Source organism: Mandrillus leucophaeus, unplaced genomic scaffold (assembly GCF_000951045.1).
Source record: "Mandrillus leucophaeus isolate KB7577 unplaced genomic scaffold, Mleu.le_1.0 Scaffold39, whole genome shotgun sequence".
Taxonomy (NCBI): domain Eukaryota; kingdom Metazoa; phylum Chordata; class Mammalia; order Primates; family Cercopithecidae; genus Mandrillus; species Mandrillus leucophaeus.
In genome coordinates, this window is record NW_012104142.1 from 2,737,734 (window position 1) to 2,752,955 (window position 15,222).

General features: G+C 50.3%; 1 protein-coding gene across 1 annotated transcript in view; it reads left to right on the plus strand.

Annotated features, from left to right (window-relative positions):
* Positions 1–9,322, plus strand: part of SLC29A3 (solute carrier family 29 (equilibrative nucleoside transporter), member 3) — a 62,986-nt gene extending 53,664 nt beyond the window's left edge. Inside the window, exons 5-6 of the mRNA XM_011991080.1 lie at positions 2,008–2,170; positions 7,901–9,322. Of these exons, the coding sequence (XP_011846470.1) occupies positions 2,008–2,170; positions 7,901–8,555 (818 nt within the window). The 3' untranslated portion in view covers positions 8,556–9,322. The remainder of the gene's footprint in view (positions 1–2,007; positions 2,171–7,900) is intronic.
* Positions 9,323–15,222: the final 5,900 nt, after the last annotated feature.

Below are 15,222 nucleotides of genomic sequence, written 5' to 3' on the forward strand. Positions count from 1 at the left end.
GGCATCCTCTTGGCAAAGGGTTTACCCGTTGTTGCTGCTTTGATGTGAGAAGGACAGAAATAGCCAAGCACCTAACTGGGAATCAGAAAGGATTTGTTTGGTATTTGGCACTTCTCCTCGCCAGGCAGGCTTCTGAGTGCTTCACGTGTACTAATCCTTTTAATCTTCATCACAGCCCTATGAGGCCGGTATGATTAACACCCCCATTGTATAGATGAGGATACAGAGGCACAGTGAGGTTAAGGACTTGCTGAAGGTCACATAACTGGAAGTAGTACAGCCAGGTTTGGACTCGGATGTTTTGATTCTAGAGTCTATGTTCCTAATTACAGTGCTAATTTTTATACCTTTGCCCTCCCTCAAGTACTACCCAGGCTAATACAACTTATGGTGGGGAGGCTGGGGAAAGGATCCTCCATTGGGCCAAGGGCTATTCTCTGTAGAGCCACAGAGGCCACAGGCAGAGCATGGGGAGCCGTGATGGCACACCATGGTGGACGGGGCCTGACTGTCCTGCTTCCCCTCTGCTTCGTGCAACAGTGGGCAGGAAAGTGGTGCTGCGTAAGAGCTGCCCAATGGAGACAGAGCAGGCCATGCCCACACAGACCCAGACTTCTTCCCGCCTCCTCAGGAATAGACATTCTGATCTTCTGAAGTGGGCAGGTTCATCCTGCCAGTCAACCCGGCTCATCCACCAGGCCCTTCCCACATTGATGGTGATGGTCTTGGCCTTGCAGTCAGTGCTTTTCCATTCATCATCCTGTTTCCACCTCACTACAGTCACCTGTGATGAACAGGACAAGTATTAGCCCCACTTTCCAGGCAAATAAACATAGGCAGGGAAGAAAGTAAGTGATCTGCCCACGCTGGTGCCAGTGTTCCCAAGCAACGCTGCACACAGGCCTTCTGACTTGTGGCCAGCACAGGAAGACGACCCATGGCTGTGAGGGTTCTAAGGAATAGAAGGACATGTCTGCTGCCTCCCAGAAGCAACGGTACAATCGTGGCAAGGCAGGGCATAGTGTTTGTTGAAGGCTACTGTGTGCCAGGCCCTTTCTGAACATCATCTCAGTCAGTCCTCAAAGCAACCACACAGGGTGGGGTTGTTATTCCCATTCTACAAGCAAGCACACTGTAAAGTCAGAGAAGCCACGTTACCCCTAGGGTCCCAGCTAGCAAGTAGCAGAGTCCAGGGTGACACGTCCGTCTGCCTGACTCCTAGGCCCGTTGGCACCCCAGTAAGTCGTGCGGCCTCCTCTGTTAGGTAGCGGTGAAAGGTGTGGCAGCCACACGGTCTCACGGGTAATATGTATCAAAGCCATTGGCAAGGAGAACATTCCACGTGGTGGGGTGGTTGCGTGCTTGTGTGTGTGCGTAGGTGTGTGACTGTGTGTGTGTGAGTGTTGTATGTGTTACACATGCATTCACATGTGTGTGGTGCCACAGTCGCCTTGGGGTACACAGCAGGTTCTGTGAGCTCATGGGTGGGCAATGGTGGGGGTTTATAGCCAGTGAGGATACCCCAGAAAGGGTGGCCTCCAGGCAGCCCCTGGGCCTCCTTCCCAGTTTGGTTGGTGGGTGCTTTGGGCTGGGGACAGAGAAGTGGAAATCCAGAGGTCTCTGGCACTTCCTGCCCCTAAATCTAAAATTTCAGCCCCCACTAGAAGGGCAATAAAGAGAGATGGAGGTCAAGGGTCTGAGGTGCAACAGGAAAGGCAGCGGACTGGTGGTCCCCTGGAGGCCATGTGCCACCTCAGGCAGCAGCCTCTGACAAGTCCGGCAGAGAGAGGGGGACACGACCCCCTTGGAAACTCAGGAAACGCTGGAAATGCTTGGCTGCTGGGCCCTCCCTGTCTCTGAGGCTTCAGGACACTGAGAGAGCTTTGGCACTTTTTGCACTGAGGAATTTTTATTTTGGTTTGTGAAACCCAAGCAGGGAGGGGCCTGCAGGCACTCCTCCTCCTCGCCCACCCCTCACCATCTCTGCATGTCCTCTGTTCTCTGCAGGAGGAGCCATGGGCGGGACAGTCAGCGCCGTGGCCTCCCTGGTGGACTTGGCTGCATCCAGTGATGTGAGGGACAGCGCCCTGGCCTTCTTCCTGACAGCCACCATCTTCCTCGTGCTCTGCATGGGACTCTACCTGCTGCTGTCCAGGCTAGAGTATGCCAGGTAAAGGTGCCACTCACTGTCCGCGCCTCCTTCCTGTGTGTCCAGTTATGGCCATGCTTCTTTTTCTCAGCAAATTCTATGCTGGCTTCTTGTCTAGGTGCTATGGCTCAAAGCAGTTGCTCAACAAATTGGCTGGGCTGGTGGATGTGAGAAGCTGGCTCTGTGCTGCGCCCAAGCAGTTGGAGCCTCACGTTTAATCATGGTGAACAGTAGTTCCCATTGGTGAAACACAGCCCCTTATTCCAGCGCTGTGTTCCTGCTAGCTTGATGTGTTCTACCTCATTCCATGCTCACACCTCTATCCAGGCACCAAGGAGCACACCTGTAGTCCCAGCACTTTGGGAGGCCAAGGCAGTAGATTGCCTGAGCCCAGGAGTTCAAGACCCATTCTGGGCAACACAGTGAGACCCTGTCTCTACAAAAAATAAAAACTTGGCTAGGCATAGCACCATGTGCCTCTAGTCCCAGCTACTCAGGAGGCTGAAGTAGGAGGATCGCTCGAGCCCAGGAGTTAGAGGCTGCAGTGAGCTGATTGCACTACTGCAATTCCAGCCTGGGTGACAGCAAGACCATGTCTCTCTAAAAAACAAACAAACAAAGAAACAAAAAACAAACTCACACTCCTCTGTTCCTCTTAGAGTACAGTACTATTATTATTTATTATTATTCCCATGCACAGATTAGAAAACCAGGGTTCAGAGAGATTAAATTGCTGTTGTTTTTGAAGAGACAGGGTCTCACTCTGCGGGCCAGGCTGGAGTGCAGTGATGCAATCATGGCCTGCTGCAGCCTTGACCTCCTGGGCTCAAGCTATCCTTCCACTTCAGCCTCCCAAATAGCTGGGACTCCAGGTGTACCACCACACCCAGCTATTTTTTTAAAAGTTTTTGTAGGCCGGACACGGTGGCTCACGCCTGTAATCCCAACACTTTGGGAGGCCGAGGCGGGCCAGATCACAAGGTTAGGAGATCGAGACCATCCTGGCTAACACAGTGAAACCCCGTCTCTACTAAAAATACAAAAAATTAGCCAGGCATGGTGGTGGGCGCCTGTAGTCCCAGCTACTCGGGAGGCTGAGGCAGGAGAATGGCGTGAACCTGGGAGCCGGAGCCTGCAGTGAGCCGAGATCACGCCACTGCACTCCAGCCTGGGTGACAGAGCAAGATTCCATCTCAAAAAAATAAATAAATAAATAAAAGAGAAAGAAAAACAAAAAACAGTTTTTGTAGAGACAGAGTCTTACTGTGTTGCCCAGGCTGGTCTTGAACTCCTCTGCTCAAGTGATCCTCCTGCCTCAGCCTCCCAAAGTGCTAGGATTACAGGCATGAGCCACAGTGCCCGGCATAAAGAGGTTAAATTACTTGCCTGAATCTCAGAGCCAGTAGGTAGTAGAGCCAGGCAGGATTTTAAGATGACTCCAAACCTGTGCTTGGACAGCTTGCTGCCTTATGGGGCTTCTTTCCACCTCTAGGACCTGTTTTCTCGCCTCGAGTCTTACTCTTGCTTTCTCTCTCCAGTTCCTCCTTTTGCTTTTTGCTTCCTGCTGCTTTTTACAAAAACAACCCTTGTCTTTCTCTCACGTTTTATTGTTTTCAAAGCATTTTCCTCTCCACTATTATTTGATATAGGAAAGGCAGGAGTTATCCCCATTTAACGGGTGAGGAAACTAAGACCAAGAGAAGGCTAAGTGGTGTGCCAGGTGCGTGAGCCAGCAGAGCTGGGGAGAGATCTGCCCCTGATGTGGCTCTGTTCCACGGGAAGCTATTTTTTGCAGTGGCACAAAGCTAAGCAGTTTACGTGTATATTTTTGTTTATGATTTATGACAATCTGTGCATTTGTGATTGTATTTTCTCACCTGAGAGCTGGGGAAACTGAGGCTTAGGAGAGTTCACAAGCATGCCCCAGCTCGCTCATCTGGTGAGTCACAGGCAGGACCGGAGCTGTTTCCAGAGTAGCCTCTCCCCACCGGCTCATGCTATATCCCTGGCTCGTGACTGCAAGGGCCCTTTCTCATCATTCGTTCTCCCTGTCCTCATGAGGAGAGTCACCTCGTTAACCTCTAGAACCCCCAGCCTTCCAGCAGAACATCGATTCCCCCTGGGCTGGGAGGGAGCCACTTTCCTCAGCTGTAGGACTCTTCACCGCTTCAGCAGTCCTCAGGGTTCAGGAGGGTAGGAGGAGGCTGATCTGCTTGAGCTATGCAGTATCCCAGGCACCTACAGACGCCTGGGCTGCCCAGCTCTCCCCGCCCTTTTAGGGCTGTCATCAGAAATTGCCTAGCTGTGGCTCCAGGCTGACGTCCCCGAGCTTCCTGCTGCCTGGCTGGCTGTCCATCCCCCAGCATCCTGTACACTGCCTGGCACCTCAGCGTTGTGCCTTAAATGATTCTGCAGCCACTGAATGAACAGAGGAACGGGAGGGTCGCCCCATTCCTTGTTCTGTTTCCTCATGTCCTATTTCTGGTGCTTTGGGTGGTCTGTTTCCAGCAGGGTAGTCAACCTTCCTTGCTTGCCTAGAGCCAAAGGAGCTCCCAGGACAAGGGACTGTAAGTATTAAAACCAGGACAGTTTCAGGCAAACCAGGATGGTTGGTCACCCTAGTTCCTAGTCTCATTTGGGCAGGCCAGAGTCCCTTACAGCTGAGCGTGTGAGACAGAGAACACCCAGGACCATGCTATCCTGTAGACTTTTCTATTTCTTTTTCTTTTTCTTTTTTTGAGACAGAGTCTCACTCTGTCACCCAGGTTGGAGTGCAGTGGCACAATCACGGCTCACTGCAGCCTTGATCTCCAGGCCTCAAGCAATCCTCAAGTTAGCCTCCCGAGTATTTGGGACAACAGGCATGGGCCACCATGCCCAGCTAATTTTTGTATTTTTCGTAGAGACAGAGTTTCACCATGTTGGCCAGGCTGGTCTCAAACCCCTGACCTCAAGTGATCTGCCTGCCTCAGCCTCCCAAAGCGCTGGGATTGATTATAGGCACGAGCCACTGTGCCTGGACAGAAGCTTCTGTTTCTTTGCTGATTAAAACTAGGGTCAGAATTTGTGGGCTCATAGACACTTCTCTAAGGATGGGGCTCATGGAGAGAGCTGTGCTTCCGGGTCTGCTTGAACTAAATCTTCCTGAAAAGGCAAGCTCGCCTGTCCTACATTTGGGAGGGTGAGATGACGCAGGAAAATTTGGAAGAACTTAGGAGGAAGAGCTGTGACCAGAGGAACTTGGTGGGGAATTTCCTGAGAGCAGACTTAAGGCAAGGACCTGACAACGCTGAATAGAGGGGAAGTAAGAATATTCCTTTCCCTAGATAGATTGTGAAACCAGACAGGGCTCTTGGCTAAAGCACCCCATTCACCGCCACTCAAGAGCGATTCTGGGGAGCGGCCCTCCCACACACCTACTCACCCACCACCCACATGCGAGTTATCTGCAGGTCCTTAGGGTAGGAGGACTGACTGGGGCTTCAAAACTTGGCTGTATGTAACCTCCATTTTACAGAGGAGGAAGCAGGCCCAGAAAGGGGTGTGCCTGGCCCAAGATCACACAGGGAGGCAGAGACAAGGCTGAAACCAGAACCACGTTACTGCTTACACACACACCCCTACACCAATTCCCTGTGTTTGAGCTGCATTAATACAGTCAGCCTGTATCTTCTGGTTTTCAGATACCTGGGGCCCAGAGAGGTTGAGTGGCCCAGGCAAGGTCACACAATAAGGGAAAATGATCTAAGCTTTCTCACTGGTCAGAGTAGCAGAAGTTGGAGAGATTGATGACATTCAGTGTTGAAGATATGGAAGACACTTCTATAGGCTACTTCTCAGTTCTTTCAACAGTTATGTGTTGAAGGGCTGCTCTGTGCCTGAAGATTTAGCTAGAAACAGTCAAATGTGGTCCTTGCTCCAGGAACCTGTCTTCTTCTTCTTCTTCTTCTTCTTTTTTTTTTTTTATTTGAGATGGAATCTTACTCTGTCACCCAGGCTGGAGTGCAGTGGCGTGATCTTGGCTCACTGCAATGTCCACCTCCCGGGTTCAGGCAGTTCTCCTGCCTCAGCCTCCTGAGTAGCTGGGACTACAGTCGCACACCACACCACCATGCCTGGCTAATCTTTGTATTTTTAGTAGAGATAGGGTTTCACCATTGGGTCAGGCTGGTCTTGACTCCTAACCTCAGGTGACCCGCCCACCTCAGCCTCCCAAAGTGTTGGGATTACAGACATGACAAGAACCTATCTTCTACCGAAGGAGACACATGATAAACAAGTAAGCCAATGCAATTGCTATAGATTGTGGTCAGATCTTCTGAAGGAACTAAACAGGTGCTCTGGTAGAGATGAACAGGGCAAGTTACTTCAGTTAAGGTGGGTAAATGGTGCTGAGCAGAGTTAAACCGGTAATACCTATTAGGAGAGCAGTTTATCAGTAGCTATCAAAATGTTAAAGGTGTAAACCTTTTAATCCAGCAATTTCCTCTTCTAGAAGTCTGCCCTACCAAAATACTAGAATACATGTGCAAGGATTTATGTGTAGGGATATTCATTGCAACACTGTCTGTAGTAATGAAAAGTTGAGGCAACCTAAGTGTCCATCAGTAGGGGAGCAGTTAAATCGTACATCCATTGGGTGAACCATCATAGGGTAACATAAGGGAGACATAGGCCATGTGTTCCTGTGTAGAAGGATGGCCACGCGATACTGTTCTTTATGCAATTTTATGTATTCATTTATGTCTCACAGTTATGCAGGATTTAGGCAGTTAGTATAAGGCACTTGTGTATATTATTTACATATATTGTATTTAGGCATTACACTGTTGTAGAAAGTTTTACAATATGTATGGCTTGACCCCACTCTTGCTTAAGAAATATAACTGTGTGAGTGTTGTTTGTGTGTGCATGGAATAGTATGTACCAGATTGGTTTTTCTGTTGTTTTGTTTTGTTGAGACAGGGTCTCACTCTGTTATCCAGGCTGGAGTGTGGTAATGTGATCATAGCTCACTATATTGAACAACTGGGCTCAAGCAATCCTCCTGCCTCAGCCTCCCCAGTAGCTGGGACTACGGGCATATACCACCACCCCTGGCTAATTTTATTTTTAAATTATTATTATTATCATCATTTTTGTAGAGACAGGGTTTCACTTTGTTGTACAGGCTGATGTTGAACTCCTGGGCTCAAGCAACCCTTCCGCCTCTTTCTCCCAAAGTATTGGGATTATAGGCATGAGCCATCAGGCCTGGCCTAGAATGTTAACGGCCAGTACCACTAAGGAGTAAAATCAGAAGTGGGAAGAGGTCAGAGTCCTCTTTCTATTAATACTATACCATTTATTTTTTGTATTATTTGGGTTTGTTGTATCAAGCATGTATTCATTTTATCATTTTAGAAATTTGCATTTTTAATACTATTTTACCTCTATTCTCCTAAAACATAACAAAAACAGGTGAGCCAGGACAGGGGCCCAGATTCACTATGCGTTGGTCAGTCCTGGTTTCCTCTGTCCCTGCTCGTGGCATGCCCACCACGCTGGCAGGCAGGCCAGGGACAGTGCAGGCCTTCCTCTGACCACCTCGCGACAGCATCCATCATCTCAGGGAATGCTGGGACTGTAGGCATGTGGGGCTTGGGCTTTCCATGCTGGGCTGGAAAGTTCTGTTCTGAGTGCCCATCCCTGGCTATGCTGACTCAGATCCCAAACAACCTGCTTGACAGTGGCCCTGTCTCCTCCCCGCAGGTACTACATGAGGCCTGTTCTTGTGGCCCGTGTGTTTTCTGGTGAAGAGGAACTTCCTCAGGACTCCCCCAGTGTCCCTTTGGTGGCCTCCAGATTCAATGATTCTCACACGCCCCCTCTCCGCCCCATCCTGAAGAAGACGGCCAGCCTGGGCTTCTGTGTCACCTATGTCTTCTTCATCACCAGCCTCATCTACCCTGCCGTCTGCGCCAACATCGAGTCCCTTAACAAGGACTCAGGCTCACTGTGGACCACCAAGTTCTTCATCCCCCTCACTACCTTCCTCCTGTACAACTTTGCTGACCTGTGTGGCCGGCAGCTCACCGCCTGGATCCAGGTGCCAGGGCCCAACAGCAAGGCGCTGCCAGGGTTCGTGCTCCTCCGGACCTGCCTCATCCCCCTCTTTGTGCTCTGTAACTACCAGCCCCGCGTCCACCTGAAGACCGTGGTCTTTCAGTCCGATGTGTACCCTGCACTCCTCAGCTCCCTGCTGGGGCTCAGCAACGGCTACCTCAGCACCCTAGCCCTCCTCTATGGGCCTAAGATTGTGCCCAGAGAGCTGGCCGAGGCCACGGGGGTGGTGATGTCCTTTTATCTGTGCTTGGGCTTAACGCTGGGCTCAGCCTGCTCCACCCTCCTGGTGCACCTCATCTAGGAGGGAGGACACAAGGACATTGGTGCTTCAGAGCCTTGGAAGATGAGGAGAGAGTGCAAGAAGGCTGGGGGCCATGGAGGAGAGGCCTAGAGTTTCGCTTGGGACAGACAGCAGAGCACACTCCGGGCTCATCCCTCCCAAGACGCCAGTGAGCCACGTCCATGCCCATTCCGTGCGAGGCAGATATTCCAGGCACGTTAACAGAACACTCTGAGACAGTTGAAGAAGAAATAGTACAAAGCAGGGGTACTCCCTTCACAGCCGATGGTTAACATTCCACCTTCTTTCTAGCCCTTCAAAGGTGCTGCCAGTGTTCGCCCTAGAGTTGTTACAAAGCCAGTGCCAAAACCCAGCCATGGGCTCTTTGCATCCTCCCAGCTGTGCTCATTCCAACTGACAGTGAGATGCAAGCAAATGCTCAGCCCTCCTTACCCTGAAGGGGTCTCCCTGGAATGGAATTCCCCCTGGCATGGTCAGTCCTCAGGCCCAAGACTCAGACCCCTGTGTTCTGTGGGTGAACAACTGCCCACCAACCAGACTGGAAAACCCAGAAAGACGGGCCTTCCACGAATGCTTCATTCCAGAGGGACCAGAGGGCCTCCCTGTGCAAGGGATCAAGTGTGTCTAGCCTGGGTTTTCAAAGAGGGATCCTCATGGCCTGGTGGTCTATGGCCTGGGTCAAGATGAGGGTCTTTTAGTGTTCCTATTTACAACATGTCAAAGCCATTGGTTCAAGGGCATAATAAATACTTGAGTATTCTATGTAAGCCTCATTGATGTTTCTGTTAGTCAGAGTCTTAACAAGCAATGGCATACTCAGATTAGGCAATTTGAGAATTTTTAAAAATTGTATTATTCTAATTATTGAGACAAGATATCACTCTGTCACCCAGGCTGGAGTGCAGTAGCTCAATCATAGCTCACTGCAGCCTTGAACTCCTGGGCTCAAGTGATCTTCCAGCCTCAGCCTCCTGAGTAGCTGGGACTACAAGTGCACAAAAAATACAGAAACATGGCTGACTAATTTCTGTATTTTTAAAATTTTTCATAGAGATGGGGTATTACTATGTTGCCCAACCTGGTCTTGAATTCCTGAGCTCGAGCGATCCTCCCACCTCAGCTTCCCAAAGTGCTGGGATTACAGGTGTGAGCCACTGTGCCAGCCTAATTTGAGGATTTTCTTTTTTTTTTTTTTTGAGATGAAATCTTGCTCTGTTGCCCAGGCTGGAGTGCAGTTGGTGCAATGTTGGCTCACTGCAACCTTGAGGATATTTTAAGAGCAGGTGTAGGAACCCCAGGGGGTTGTGCATTCTATCTAAAAACTAGTAATAGGGAGGCCATTCCAGCTCAACCCTGATGTGGTGGGTGGGAGGGAGTCCTTCTAGAACCTAGGGAGTGACTTTGTCTGGGGATGGGTTGAGACACATCCAGCCTGCTGTAACCCTGCAGGAGGGAGCTGAAGGAATAAATTCCCTCCATTCTTCCTCTGATTTCCATGTCCCTGTGCACTAAAGCCCAGCCAGCCGCAGGTGGAGAGGGTGGAGAGAGGCCTAGAGAGAAACAGGGAGGTGTCTGGCCCCGGGTCTCATGCATTGCAGGACCAGCGAGCACCTTGGCTTTCACAGGTTTATTTTTTGTGAACATCCCTGGAGGTCTGAAGCTTTGATCAGCAGAATTAGGTGTTGCTTTGTTCTGGTTTGTTGCAGATAGTTGTGTATATTGAAGCTGTTGTTTCAAAAGACAACCCCCAGGTTCCATTGCTCTATCTGGGGAGGCTGTGGCCCCTCACGTTGGCGATCTCCTGACATGAAGAGTAATTTATATTTTTTTCAGGTGTCTAGAAGGCTCCCAAAGGCTGTTCCTTAGAAAACAGCATGGCTCGGGAATCAGAGAGAGAAAGGAACCAGATCAGACCAGGAGCTCTCTCTCAAGAGTCCTGCGGAAAGAACAGAACTTGCCCCCAAGATGTGGCAACCCCTAGAGCTGTGAATCAGCCCTCTGCTTCTCTGCAGAAGCGCACTGGCTCAGTGGTGCCCTGCAGAGGCTGATGAAACTGAGAAGCAGTCAGTAATCCAGCCGGTGGCAGTAGTTCATGTTCCCTGCCGTCTCAGCCTAGTACATATTCCCTCTCCTTGGCCAGAGAATTAAAGAGGACACCTTGAAAGGGTTTCTGAACTCGATACCTACCAAAAAGAAAAAATTCTCCCTTCCCTTTGCAGGAGCCTGAAATCTCCCCCTTGGTTTCTTCATTGACTTTAATGCTGTGGATGATTTGGGGTGTTGGTCTAGCTGGTGACTCATCTCAATCATAAGTGTTTTAGAAATGAGAAGCATGGGCCGAGCACAGTGGTTCATGCCTGTAATCCCAGCACTTTGGGAGGCCAAGGCAGGCGGACAATCTGAGGTCAGGAGTTCGAGACCAGTCTGACCAACATGTCAAAATCCCATCTCTACTGAAAATACAAAAATTAGCTGGGCGCGATGGCTCACGCCTGTAATCTCAGCACTTTGGGAGGCCGAGGCAGGTGTATCACCTGAGGTCAGGAGTTCGAGACCAGCCTGACCAACACATCGAAATCCTGTCTCTACTGAAAATACAAAAATTAGCTGGATGTGGTGGCGGGAGCCTGTAATCCCAACTACTCAGGAGGCTGAGTCAGGAGAATCACTTGAACCCGGGAGGCAGATGTTGCAGTAAGCTGAGACCATGCCATTGCACTCCAGCCTGGGCAAAAAGAGCAAAACTCCATCTCAAAAAAGAAAAAAGAAAAAAGAAAAAGAAATGGGCACCATGCCTGCCTTAAAGTAAACCAGCAGTCTCTGAGCTCAGAGATGGGGACCACCTTGGAGCGATCACCTTGCAGCTATTGGGGAAGGAGTAGTGGTGGTCTCTCATGCTCTGTTGTAGGGAAATGGCTTTCAAAGAAGTGGAGGAGGCATCTCCATTAGAGAGATGATTTGCAGTTAGTGTGGAGCACGGGGAGTTGGGGGGCCGGCCGTGGTGATGGTAGGGCATGGAGATGATAGACTAAGTTGCATCCACTTTGCCAGGGGAGGAGAGGTCACTCTGTTGGGAGGGGCTGGCGGTTTGGCTGTTGGGGATCATCCAGGCTTTCGCTCACTTTGCTTGGTTACTCACCTTAGTGGGCACTTCACAGAGGGTCATTCCCTCCCAGGGAGGGAGGAAGGAAAATGAAAATCCATCTCCAGGCAGAAGGATGGTTGGGGAGTTCAATAACCCTTCGCTGTGAGAAGCAGCTCATGGGCGTCGGCTGCTCTGGATCTCCAGTCTCATGTGAACCCAGCAGGGCTTGTGAACCAGCTAGTATGTTTGGAGGGGTGAACAAAACTCACCAAAGAGGAGGGGAGTTTTCAATGAGGGAGGTAGAGGGGGTGCCTTGAGAGGTTGTCGTTGTCTAAGAGTTCTCTGATTTAATTCCAAATGGCAGTTTTTAGGGCACCATACAGATGTTCATTTTCCTCCTTCTTAATTTTTAATTTTTTGGTTTCTTTGAGACAAGGTCTCAGTCTGTCACCCAGGCTGGAGTGCAGTGGCATGATCACAGCTCACTGCAGCCTCCACCTCATGGTCTCAAGCGATCGTCACACCTCAGCCTCCCTATGAGCTAGGACCACAGGTGCATGCCACCACACCTAGCTAATTATTTTTTAAATTTTTTATAGAGGCAGAGCCTCAGCGTATTGCCTAGGCTGGTCTCTAACCACGCAAGCAAACACTGTGTTTGTGTTCTAGTGTTCTGTGAAAGGTAGAACTTGAAAGTGATGAAATCAGATGTTTAGCTGAGGACATTTCTACGCAATGTATTGACAGTGTGGCTTGGCTCCTCCTGACTGCTTATAATAAAATGTGAGAAGGTGGGAGGACTCAACAATTTTCCCGCCTCGGCCTCCCAAAGTGCTGGGATTACAGGCATGAGCCACCATGCCCGACCATTTTTCTCCATTATTCAATTAACAAAGCCGCATGAGTGGACTCTTCAACCAGTGGGCAACAGGGATTTCTGAGAACATATGCAGGAGCTGGGGGAAACTTCAACCAGGGGCGCTATTATGAGCAAAGACCCCTCATTCAGCTGCCTTCCACTCCGTGCTCCAGGGAGAAGACTTCAGCCTCCTCATCGGCTCGGAGGTGATGTGGGCGCTTAACTTTTGAGCCAATGTCACGCTTTTATAGAGAACTCCACGTAGAAGAGGGGGGAAAGCCTGTTGGCATATTTATAGTATATTCCAGCTGAATGTGAACTGAGAGCCCACGCATGTCTCCACTTGGTGGGCTTTCTGAGTGGGAGCACCTCGTGCCTATTCTACCGTCATCACTTCCTTGGTGGCAGCATTGTCAGTGCCAGTATGCCTCTGGGCCTGAGTCACTGTTGCTCTTCACTCACTCGCTGAGGCTGCCTGGTTCCTGGTCCAGCGTTGACTCCAGCAGGATCCTAGAAAGAATTTCTGCCCCACCATCAGGTAGAAGCTAGGACTAGTCATGTAGCCATAGAGCTGGCTACTGGGGAAGGAGTAGTGGGGGTCTCTCATGCTCCGTTGCAGGGGAATAACTTTCAAAGAAGTGGAGGAGGCATCTGTTAGATGATTTGTAGGTAGTGTGGAGCACAAGCGGGAAGGTGGGTGGTGATGGTAGGGCCTGGAGATGACAGATTAAGTTGCACACACTTCACCAGCCCCTGCTGCTGAGGTGACCCCTGCATGTCTCGCTGCTGATAAACCTGTCTTGGAACAGCAGGGTTGTGGGACATGAGACACAGCTTTAGAGGTCAGGAAGTCTTGCTCCCAGCCCCACAAGGCACCATCTGTGTGAGTCAACGTTCCTGAGTCTCATTTCCTCATCTGTAAAATAGGGATAATAGTAAGTCCCAGAGCTGTGACCATCTGCTGTGCCACTGAGCCAGCCTTTCACCCGAGTCACACCCACTCCCCAGCCCACATACGCAAGAGCTGCACCAGGCGTCACAGCCTTTGCAGCAGGCAACTCAGGGCACAGTGCACACCCCCTACTGCCACCAGGTTTCTGCCACTCAGGAAGTCCAGGGCAGCCTCAGCCTGAGATGGCGAACTCCACTTCAGGCTTCCCTGGGCTTGACCCTGAAGGAGAGTGACAAAGATAGCCATGCTCTCTGCCCCTACAAGGTTCCAGCCAACTGACCCATTGGCACTGTGCTCCCCGCTAAGAACAGTTCCGGCGCTTGACTGGAAGTTAGAGGAGCTCCAGGGCCACAACACAGGACCAAGGAATTGACAGTCACAGGATTCAGACATGCAGACTGAAGTTGGAATGCTGTTTCTGCCACCTCCTAGCTGGGTCACTTTAGCTACATCCTGCTGGTGCGCTTTTCTGATGTCTAAAATAAGCCAGCCAGGCATGGTGGCTCACACCTACAATCCCAGCACTTTGGGAGGTTGAGGCGGGAGAATCACTTGAGGCCAGGAGTTCAAGACGAGCCTGGACAACATAGTAAGACCCTGTCACTACAAAAAAAAAAAAAAGTACAAAAATTAGCCAGGCCTAGTGGTGCATGCCTATAGTCCCAGCTACTCAAGAAGCTGAGGCAGGAGAATTACTTGAGCCCAGGAGGTGGAGGTTACAGTGAGCTAGAATTGCACCACTACACCCTATCCTGGGCAACAGAGTGAGACTGTGTCTCTAAAAAAATAAAAAATAAAATGAGAAGCCTCTCAGGGCTGTAGAAAGATTAAATAAGCCCTAATATCATATGCAAAGGACCTGGCATATGATAGATCCTCAACAAACTTGGTTTTCTTCCAGGTTTTGCTGCTGCCTGGACAACTTGTGGCAATGCCAGCTGCTTCCCTGTGGCAGGCTGTACCCTGTATCCAGTGCTCAATGGACTTGCCAGGCCCCTTGCCTGGCCCCCAGGCCTAGAACCTGACACTTGTTTGATGCTCAGGCCCCCCACCTGGATCTGCCTACCCAGGCATGCCCGACCTGGGGGCAGGATACACTGGGTAGAAAGCTGGAAATCCAAGACCCCAGACCACTCACTTTCTCCTTTGGACAGGCTGCTTCACTGTTTTTTCTATGCCTCAGCTGGAAAATTGGGTACCCCAGTACCCATTCTATCACTATCATGAATGCACAGCCATGAACAAAGATGGCCTTTAGAAACCGGTGTAGTTTCAATGGGGTTACGAGAGCCTGGGCTCTGGAGTCGTTCTGCCTAGGTTTGAGTCCTTATTAGTTCCTGGCTGTATGACTGAAGGTAAGTCCAATCCCCGCCTCCGTTTTCTCATCTGAACACTAGGGGCGATTGTAGTACTGCTCTCATACCCGGTTATGATGATATACTAGCAATGCACATAAAACATTTGGAATGGAGCCTGGTGCTACAGATGAATGTTTGTGTCCCCCTCAAATTCATATGTTCCAATCCTAACCCCCAACCTGATGGTATTAGGAGGTTGGATGTTTGGGAGGTGATTAGATCATGAGAGTAGAACCCTCATGAATGTGATTAGTAACCTTATAAAAGAGACTCAGCAGAGCTCCGTCACCCCTGTGCCATGTGAGAACACAGTGAGAAGATGGCCCTCTGTGAACCAGGAAGCAGACCCTCACCACATACCAAATCTGCTGCAACCTTGATCTGGGACCTCCCAGCCTCTAAAACTGTGAGGA